Source organism: Notothenia coriiceps, unplaced genomic scaffold, assembly GCF_000735185.1.
Source record: "Notothenia coriiceps isolate Sejong01 unplaced genomic scaffold, NC01 NC01_scaffold00037479, whole genome shotgun sequence".
NCBI lineage: Eukaryota > Metazoa > Chordata > Actinopteri > Perciformes > Nototheniidae > Notothenia > Notothenia coriiceps.
The window spans coordinates 12,620-22,810 of NW_011370180.1; the positions used below are offsets into that span (position 1 = coordinate 12,620).

Sequence of the window (10,191 nt, forward strand, 5' to 3'; positions counted from 1 at the left end):
GGGTGTCGTATTGTCATACTGATATTCTGTACAAACTGTGAAGTCCACTGAGACCAATGTAACATTTGTGATATTGGGCTATATAAATAAACATTGATTGATTGAAATTTAAAGCAACTTAAAATCGAAATAAACAAAGATTTTTGCAGATTAACATTGAATGTATTAAGTAATGGACATTGAATAAATCTATTTGACTGTTCAAAAATATATTTCTTGAAGTGTATTTGGAGGTTTAAATAACAGCAAATGTGGGCAACAATGTTGCGGGAGTAAAGGAATTCAAGGACTTAAGAAGTTGTTTATTTTAAATATAAAATGTTGAACATTGATGTGATACATTTTAATGCAAATATCTCACAAAAATGTAAAAAGAACATTGTCTTAACTTTAAGAGTACAATACAGCAACTCTGCTTATTTGTTTGATATCCTATTATCATATAAAAGCCCAGTAATCATTATTCTATTCCTGGCAGCTGATTGTGGCGAAGACTAGCCTCCATTTCTCTGTTACACATTTTCTGTTTGGGAGCGAAAAACTGCAGCCTTGTCATGAAACAGCCAGCCAAGTGCTTTTTCTATCGTGTGTGTGTATACAAATGAAGGCTTTGGGTAAAAGGATGATCATTACCATCAGAAAGGTGTGTGGGTTTTGGTTGGCAGTTACCAGCAAAGCTTGGCTTTCCTGCGTCCTCGAGACTGGGCAGGATACTCACTGGCATCTCTCTACAGGCAGAAACACAGAAAGAGATACTTCAGTCTGGAGCAAAGTGGTGGACTGACAGGCCAAAGTGATGCTAGTAACGTGGCTTATAATGCATTTACTCATATTTTCCTAGGCCCATAACTTTGACCTAGTTTATCAGTTTCTACTGCCCTTGCTGTACACAGGCTTGCGACCTTGGGGTGCTCTCTGTGTTTTGTCTCCTTATTCCTGGCTGTTGGCGTCAGCTGATAGAGGTGTTATAGTGACCTGCCTGTTTTATCTTGTTATGCAGAATGTTGATTCTTCTCTCAGAACCAGCTAATTTCATGGGACTGGGTGAGAGATCTTCAGAGTTGGTTGGCCAAACGCTGTGTCCCTTCATAGCTACAGCAAATGTCTTTGTCAATTCTCCGGCCGTAACTTCAAATAAACCTTCAGTGTTTGCCATGGAGTTCCAGCTCTCCCGTGCCTCATCGTGTTTCGACTCCATGCTCCAGAGGTTTCCATTACACCTGTGAAAACAATCTTACAATTGATCCTCGTCTTTCTTTTTTTTGTATATTATGGAAGAAGAGGCTAATGTGTCTCGTGTTGTAGAGAAAATAAAGGAGGACGTATTGGAAGAAAAAATGATTAATGTTAAGGCCTCTCTGCCTTCCCCTCTATGTGGTTAAATGAACTGGATTATTTGGTTAATGCATATTTTAAAGAACCCATGAAGTTTGATCTGAGTTGTCCTGAAGATTATTTTAATAGGTTTTAGTTGTATTAGCACTATAGCATAAACAACAGAGTAACTGTGAATGTGAATCCAACAGACTTCTGCTGTTAAGGTAAACGTTTGAGCCCCACCATGACATATCCATCCTGCACGCATGTAATAATATTGTGTTTGTGACCTCTAGTGGACAATCCTGAAAGGATATTTGTCAAGTTGTGCTGCTCAATTGAAATCCACCCTCATTCTGTCTGTGAAAGGTTTGTGCATTATTGCAGATCATATCTAAATCTCAGAAAATACAATAGGAAATCCTTCAACACCACCCATACACAACACATGTACAGGACTGTCTCAGAAAATTAGAATATTGTGATAAAGTTCTTTATTTTCTGTAATGCAATTAAAAAAACAAAAATGTCATACATTCTGGATTCATTACAAATCAACTGAAATATTGCAAGCCTTTTATTATTTTAATATTGCTGATTATGGCATACAGCTTAAGAAAACTCAAAAATCCTATCTCAAAAAATTAGAATAGTTCCTCAGACCAAGTAAAAAAAAAGATTTATAACAGCAAAACACAATCAAACATGTGAAAATGTCCATTAATGCACTCAGTACTTGGTTGGGAATCCTTTTGCACGGATTACTGCATCAATGCGGCGTGGCATGGAGGCAATCAGCCTGTGGCATTGCTGAGGTGTTATGGATGCCCAGGATGCTTCAATAGCGGCCTTTAGCTCATTAGCATTGTTGGGTCTGGTGTCTTTCAGCTTCTTCTTCACAATACCCCACATATTCTCTATGGGGTTCAGGTCAGGGGAATTTGCAGGCCAATCGAGGACAGTAATGCCATGGTCAGTACACCACTTACTGGTGGTTTTGGCACTGTGGGCAGGTGCCAGATCATGCTGGAAAATGAATTCCTCATCTCCATAGAGCTTTTCAGCAGACGGAAGCATGTAGTGCTCTAAAATCTCTTGGTACACAGCTGCATTTACTCTGGGCTTGATGAAACACAGTGGACCAACACCAGCAGCTGACATGGCTCCCCAAACCATCGCTGACTGTGGGAACTTCACACTGGATTTCAAGCAACTTGGATTTTGCTCCTCTCCAGCCTTTCTCCAGACTCTGGCGCCTTGACTTCCAAATGAAATACAAAACTTGCTTTCGTCTGAAAAGAGGACTTTGGACCACTGTGCAACTGTACAGTGCTTCTTTTCCTTAGCCCAAGTCAGACGCCTCTTCCGTTGTCTTGAGTTCAGAAGTGGCTTGACCATGGGAATACGGCTATTGTAGCCCATTTCCCGGACACGTCTGTGAACAGTGACTTTTGATACCTGGACTCCAGCTTCAGTCCACTGTCTTTGAAGCTCCCCCAAATTCTGGAAGCGACTCTTCTTCACAATGCTGTTAAGGCTGCGGTCATCTCTCTTGGTTGTGCAGCGTTTCCTGTCACATTTCCCCCTTCCAACAGACTTTTTGTGGATGTGCTTTGAAACTGCACTCTGTGAACAGCTTGCTCTTTGAGAAATTTCTTTTTGTGTCTTACCCTCCTGATGGAGGGTGTCAATGACGGTCCTCTGGACAGCAGTCAGATCAGCAGTCTTCCCCATACTTGTGATTTAGTTTACTGAACCAAGCTGAGTGTTTTTCAAGGCTCAGGAAACCCTTGCAGGTGTTTCGAGTTAATTAGACGATTCAAGTGATTCGTTGAACACCCTACTAGTATACTTTTTCATGATATTCTAATATTTAGAGATAGGATATTTGAGTTTTCTTAAGCTGTATGCCATAATCAGCAATATTAAAATAATAAAAGGCTTGCAATATTTCAGTTGATTTGTAATGAATCCAGAATGTATGACATTTTTGTTTTTTTTAATTGCATTACAGAAAATAAAGAACTTTATCACAATATTCTAATTTTCTGAGACAGTCCTGTATCAACATCCTCTGTCTGAAGTGCATAAGTACATAACTATTGGCAGCAAATGCAATTAAATTATTCAAGTAAAAGTACAAAATGGCACCATTCAGGGTGTTATGTTATGTATAGGTTATTGAAATAATATTAGTAATGCATAACATGTAAAAAGAGTTTCAATATTAATGTTGTCATTAACTGTTTAGCAGTTTCTTATTAAATAAAGGACTATTTCAAATCCTTATCGTAAATGTAACTACTATAGCTGTCAGAATAATGGTGTGCAGTAAAAGTGTTTTAACATGTAGTGAAGTATAAAGTGTCATCCAATATTTACAGTCAAGTTAAGCACAGAAACATGTACTAAAGTTTGTATCATATTTCGTTTACAAATCCTTGTTGGAATGAAGTATGGGAACTTATGTTTCTTTTTATGACAATTATAACCATGCTGATAAGAATTGTAAAAAGATAAATTGTGTTAAAGGGACCGCACCTTATCAGACAACCAAGTACTTCCTGAATGTTGACATGTGATGCAACCCTCTTCGCATAAATTCTGTAATCGAGGTTAATGTACAAAGTCAAAAGAAACAGATTTTAATCAACAGAAGTTGAAAGATATATTTAGTAAATGATTAATATTGATACCAAAACATTTTGTAACATCAACACCTATTAGGGAGGAAATTCCTTATCTACAGCAGAGAAATGTCCCGACCCCAGCCCTTAGCTGTCTGTTTGTATAATATATGGCTGTGCTAAGTGTAATATGATTGTGAATAAATGCAGAATAGGTCTAATATATGATTCAGGCAGACTTTGTTATTGAATCATTCATTTATTGATAAACTTTACAGTGCTGTACTTGGCCCAAAGGTTCTCTTAAACTAATCACAATGATAAAATGCTGATGCTGAGCAAGTGTAGTTGACTCTGGTCACATCATTGTATAGCGCTCCAATATTTGCAAAATTAGCACTTAACAGAAAGTACAGCTGAGATTGAAAGAAGGGTAATTCTGTTTTGTAGGCTTATGGTTAAAAACAAAATAGTACTGTACAAAAAAATGTGTACCTGATGGATGTGCTTGAGGTGAAGTAAGAGGATCATTGAAGTCAGTAAACTGTGTTCTTTACTGTTACACATGCTTGTGACATTTTATCTTTTCAAACAGTTTTATGCTGCGTGTTGCTATTCTTGTATCTTTGTGATATAGGTTTACTGTCAAACTAAAAATCCAAATCTGTGCCAATACATTTGGAGTGCAACATTAATCTTCAAATCAGACATTTTATTAAGTGCAAAATTAGTGTACAAACTTCTAAACCCAATCTGTTCCATGATCAAATAAAATGATGGTAGTAAACCAGTGAGATGAAGAATGTGTCTCAGCTGTCACAGCACTACAACACCTGCTCCACAGGTCGCATCTGAATGTCTCCAATCTGAAAGAAAAGACATAAAGGTAGTCCCATCATGGGTAAGGTAACAAAACATGACCAAGAGCAAAGGTAAAAACATGAGTGATAACATTAGAGACACTATCGAGGCTGTCAAATATCGACACGGAATCACATACTGTACCTGCACATGGGGAGGGGCGCTCAGGACGTATGTAACCGAGTTAGCAACATCTATTGCTTCCAAAGCCTGTAAGAGAAGTGAAACATTTATAAATATGCTAAAAAGATAAAACAACAATACTTTGGGAAAGTAGGAATAATATTTCTACCTTAAATTTTGTGTAAGAAGCAGCAGCTTTATCAGCATTTTCGCTGTAGAGCCTCGGAGCAAATTGAGTCTCCACCACCCCAGGAGAAATGCACTAAAAACAAGAGGAAATCATCAGCTATTAAAGAAAATCCTGAAATAATAAAAATGATGTTAAATCTGGCACATTTACTTAATTGACTCAAGTGTTCTTGATAATGATGGTGTATTTTCACTTTTTAAACACATTTAACATAAATACTGTACAGCTACGAACATAGTTATGTTATTAAATTACAAAAATAATGTTATTGGAATCATAACAGTAAATTAAATTGTTGGTGATTCAAAATAAGTTACATCCATATATATTATTTTTGGTAAGAAATGTATAGTTCGAAATATTATAATCATTAGGGAACTCTGCTTCAATCTTAATTCAACTTAAATGGGGAACATTTAATAAAAGTGAGGTTGATGGTATAAGGACTTTTCAGCTTTGCTTAGTTTGAAACATTTGTTAGAGAAGTAAAACAATCTCTTAAGTAACAAGTCATTAAAATAGTGACATTACTTATTACATTTCTGAACGTTCCCAACACTGGCAGGGTGTGTAAATCTGATTAAAAAGTACTTTGGAGTATCTCTTACTGTGGCTCTGATGTGGGTGTTGGCCTCACGCAGCTCCTGCCTCAGGCCCTCGGTCAAAGCTGTCACAGCGAACTTGGTGGAGCTGTAGAAATGTACATCAGTACTGTGGACTACACGATGTCCGCTCATGCTGCAACAGAAGAGGATATACGAGTTATACAAAGGGTTAACCAGGACAGCAACTTAACTATATTTACTGATATAAGTCTTGTACATGGGAATGTTCCAAAATCCCCAAAAATGTATTTGTAAGTCGTTCTATAAAAAGCCACGTTTGACTAAGAATTGCCAGACAATGCGTGAGACACTAAACTCTATTAGGTTTAGGGCTGCAACTATTTAAAAAAATGATCAAATCTTCATTGTTGAAGTCATTTCTCAAGCAAAAACACCAAAAGTATCTGTGTTTGAAAATTGTCTTTGTCTTATTTGATAGTGAACTGAATAACGTTAGGTGTTGCAAAGACTGCTGGTTGACCACAGCAAAATATATGAAGTGTCACCTTAGGCATCAGGATATTGTGACTCACTATTTTATTACATTTGACAAACCAAATGGTATGAAATAATTGGCGAATTAATCGGTATTGAATAGAATTGTTGGTTGCAGCCGTAGTCAGTTTAAAAAATGGGTGATGTATTTGTGGTAATAACTCTATTGAGTAACGTTAGTTAACATTTGAAGGGGAATTCCACAGCTGCAAATATCAAAGGAAATAAATAAACGTTTACCTGTTTAAGTTAATGATGTGCCCATCGTCAACATTTCTTTCTTTCATTGACTGATACGTTTCACGGGAGCAGATACACAAGGCAAGAACGTTCACCTGCAAGACGTCAAGCAGAAAACGAACAAGTAAAGACATTACTAGCTTCCGGATCATGGCCTCTAGTGTTAAGAAGCGGAAAACAAGATGCCAACAGAATTTACCTGTTTTAAGCCAATGTAAAAACTATAAATCAGTGAACTCAGAGTTGCCGGAGACATTTCTATATGTTTTTAGTATTCACTACTCAATGTTAAGGTGAAACACATGTTTTATTATATTTACCATATTTATTTTAAACATAAAAACACTTACATCCAACATGTTCTTCCAGCCGCTGGTTTGGCCGTGTAACAGCGACTCTGGGTGAGCCAGGCCAGCGTTGTTGATGCACACATCCACCCCTTTGTGCTGATCTTTAATGGCAGCGAACATGGACAGAATCTCCTCCTCGTTGTTCAAGTCACACTTGAAAGGTACCAAAACACCACTATGGCCTGCGCTTTGACACTCAGCTGCGAGGTTCTAAAATACAAAAAATTAAAATATGTACTCTGTATTTACATGTGATGGTCATTTGAATATGTCTCTTCATGATACTTATTTATACACTTTGATGTGCTTTTTAGAGCAGTTGTTTTGTGGGAAAACATTATTGCCTCAAAAAAACTTGAGCCAAGCCCGGAACATCTTTTACAGGTTGTTTACCAGGAAGTTGTTCAGATGCAAAGTCATCCAGGTTTTGATGCATCTCATCTTTAATCATATAAGTGGGATAATAAATCCCAAACAAAAGCCACACTATACCCACACCTCATTTAGAAAGTTAAAACCTCTGTTGGAGGTCAATGTTTTATTTCATAACATTTTATGAGGTCAGCTATAATGTAGCCTATTAAACTTGTCCATTTTGATTAAGCCACAGGAGGTTTTCAATGAGATAAACACTTGCTGCCAACACACCAAGTTGGCAGCAAGATTAGAAACAGATGAGAATGTTTATGTTTATTTATTTTTAGACCTACAGGAAAATAAGAGGCCAGTTCCTTGTATTTTTACGTATCACTTGATCACAACCTTTCTTTAAAAACATCAAATGTGTACGCCCCCATACTCCCTAGCCTAGTCTACAATACTAACAACAACTTTTATATTATGTTATTATCTAATGGCTGGAGCAAAACAACTTGTGGAAAGAGGTTCAAAGATAAAATGCATTTTCTACTAAATTCACTTCCAGGTCTCTCTAAAGTTATACTTCCACTTTAGCACATGATATCAACACAGTGTTTGGAAGTGTGGCTAACTAACTCACAGCTAACTTGAGTTTCGCTTGTAGTTTGGCGGTGTTGTGTACTACTCAGGATAATTCACTTTGAAGTTCAGAGCAAACGCACCTGTATTTTATCTACGTCCCTGGCACAGCCCACCACTTTCATTCCACACCGGACCAGCTCCTTGGCTATGGCCGCCCCGATCCCCACCGAGGCCCCGGTCACCAGGGCCACTCTGCCCCTCCAGCGGTCCATCTCTCTCGGTCAGCTGCTGTAAACACAAACCCCTTACTAAAGACAGGAGAGGATCACCGCGCTTTGGCTGCAGAGATAGAGACGGTCAAGAACTCCTACAGCCAGGTGCTTGTGAACGCAGCACAGTGGACGTACTTCAGCTCCGCCTGCGTCATTACGTCACTGATGCGTTCAGGTGAACTGCTAACTGAAGGATTTCGAAGCACAACCTGGATTCGAGGATTTACAATAAACCAATTGTTGCAATTTGATGGAGATAACAATCTCTGAGTTGGAAATACACAATATTTCGACTGAAACGGTTGTTACTTTGCCCACAAGGAAAATCATTATTAAAGATACAGTTAGTTTAACCTCAACTCATACTGAAACCACTAATAGTGTTACATATTTGTCATACAGTGGCACAGATCCACCTGTTCGGCACCTGCAGTTTTATTGCTCGTAAAAAATATGGTGGTAATCTGCACTTTCATACATTTGATTTGATTTTAGACTGCAACCCTCTTCATCCATGTACTGTATACATTTTCTGCACGTTTATTTTATTTACTATTTATATTTTTGAATAATGTAGTGTGTATAAAGTTTGAAATACATATTTAATTTGACTGACTTTGGCACAAAGCCGTCTCTTGTCTTATCATTGCTTATCTCAATCAAAGGGTACATTGTGACCTAAATTTGCACATACAAAGATAAATGTCTATACACATTTACATATATTGTATAAAAACTGTATGTGTACATTTATGCAACTTTTCTGACCTTTCTCTTTCTTGTGCAGTTGTGGCACATGAAATCCTTCAAATCTGTCTACCGTTCAAAACATTTAAAGTTTTAACATTTAATATAATATCCAAACATACACAAAATATGATGCACAAAAGAGAAAACAATCTAAATAATCTCAATATCAATAGATGCTGACAGATGCCTTGAAATGCCATTATGCAGGCCGATAAATACATGTAAAAAGTCCTAAACATTGTTATTCATTATTTTATACTTAATGCGCTGTTTGTTTTTGGCTTTGATGAGCAACATGGGACAAATGATCAACTGTCATCGACTCGGCATGATTCAATTATTGCATAAAGTGTAGGCCTACCTGCCATTGACTTTCAAACCCAATAAACCTGGTTTTCAAACCACATCTACTGTATCACAATCAGTTAATATAAACAGGGGTGCACATAACTTGTTTGCACTGGTTTTCAAAGGAGCACCTGGGCCCAGGAGTTCAAAACTTTTAATCTCAATCAGATCCGATCAGATTTTGAAATCCCATTTTTTGTGATCCAGGATCAGACAAATCGGCCAGATTTTGTCCCTGGTGTTCAAAGCAATTCAGGATAGGATCACCCTGATCCAGATTACGATTTTTCAAGATGACTAGATCCTGAATATCAGTGCTTTAATCCTACCGATCGCCATCTAGTGGACATGAAAAATAATACAAGGAAGACAAGAGACCACATTGCAGAGACATCTATAATATCTAATTATATTTTTTTATTTGAAAGGTGATGACAGATGATGGACTTTTTTTTTGTTGAAGATATTTTTACTTTAATCTAAATTACATTTTTGATTGACAATCTTTGCTGTTACACTTTTATGAGCATCAACATTTATGTCATCAACATTTGGTTGAAAAACAAATAGGCCACCACAAACGTGAGCAAAAATGGGAAAAATAAAATGTATTTCCCATGAAGGCTAAAAAGTGTGTATTATTTCAGTTAACAAAAAGTCGCCATCTTATTTCAATTGAAACATATTTTAAAATAAATTGTACAGTACATTTTGCTCTGGTTATCCACTGGAAATCCACCCCTCTGGTGGGATCAGGGTAATCCAGTTTTTTGGGATCAAACTGATCCCAATCCTGTGTTGTCGGTTTGAACTACCCGTTTTGAAGATTTGATCCAGATTAAAGCTTGGATTGAATTTCCTGATCTGATCGGATATCAAAGTGATCCTAATCCTGTTTTTTGGTTTTGAACTCCCCAAAATCCAAATCTGATCTGATTAGATAGGGATTAAAAGTTTTGAACTCCTGGGCCCAGGAAATGGCTACAGGAGGAACCCCCTGCAGCCAATGACTGGTTGGAAGTTGTTGGAGAAATACTCCATATGGAAAGACTCACCCATGGGCTCAGAATG

At 37.4% G+C, this 10,191-nt stretch overlaps 1 protein-coding gene across 1 annotated transcript; it reads right to left on the reverse strand.

Moving 5' to 3' along the window:
• Positions 1-4,569: 4,569 nt before the first annotated feature.
• LOC104967580 (dehydrogenase/reductase SDR family member 11-like) lies at positions 4,570-8,163 on the reverse strand. Its single transcript, XM_010797079.1, has 7 exons — positions 7,891-8,163; positions 6,809-7,018; positions 6,459-6,553; positions 5,727-5,856; positions 5,098-5,190; positions 4,950-5,015; positions 4,570-4,810 (listed from the first exon to the last, which is right to left on the reverse strand). Exons 1-7 carry the CDS (start codon positions 8,020-8,022, stop codon positions 4,769-4,771), a joined length of 768 nt encoding a protein of 255 aa, XP_010795381.1. The 5' UTR covers positions 8,023-8,163; the 3' UTR covers positions 4,570-4,768.
• Positions 8,164-10,191: the final 2,028 nt, after the last annotated feature.

Excerpts from the sequence above, each read along its gene's own strand:
- LOC104967580 (XM_010797079.1), bottom strand. The coding sequence starts at position 8,022 with ATGGACCGCTGGAGGGGCAGAGTGGCCCTGGTGACCGGGGCCTCGGTG. Across the intron at positions 5,857-6,458 it reads CACATCATTAACTTAAACAG|CATGAGCGGACATCGTGTAG; the intron begins GTAAACGTTTAT and ends CTTCTGTTGCAG. Across the intron at positions 5,016-5,097 it reads CTTCTTACACAAAATTTAAG|GCTTTGGAAGCAATAGATGT; the intron begins GTAGAAATATTA and ends CTTCTCTTACAG.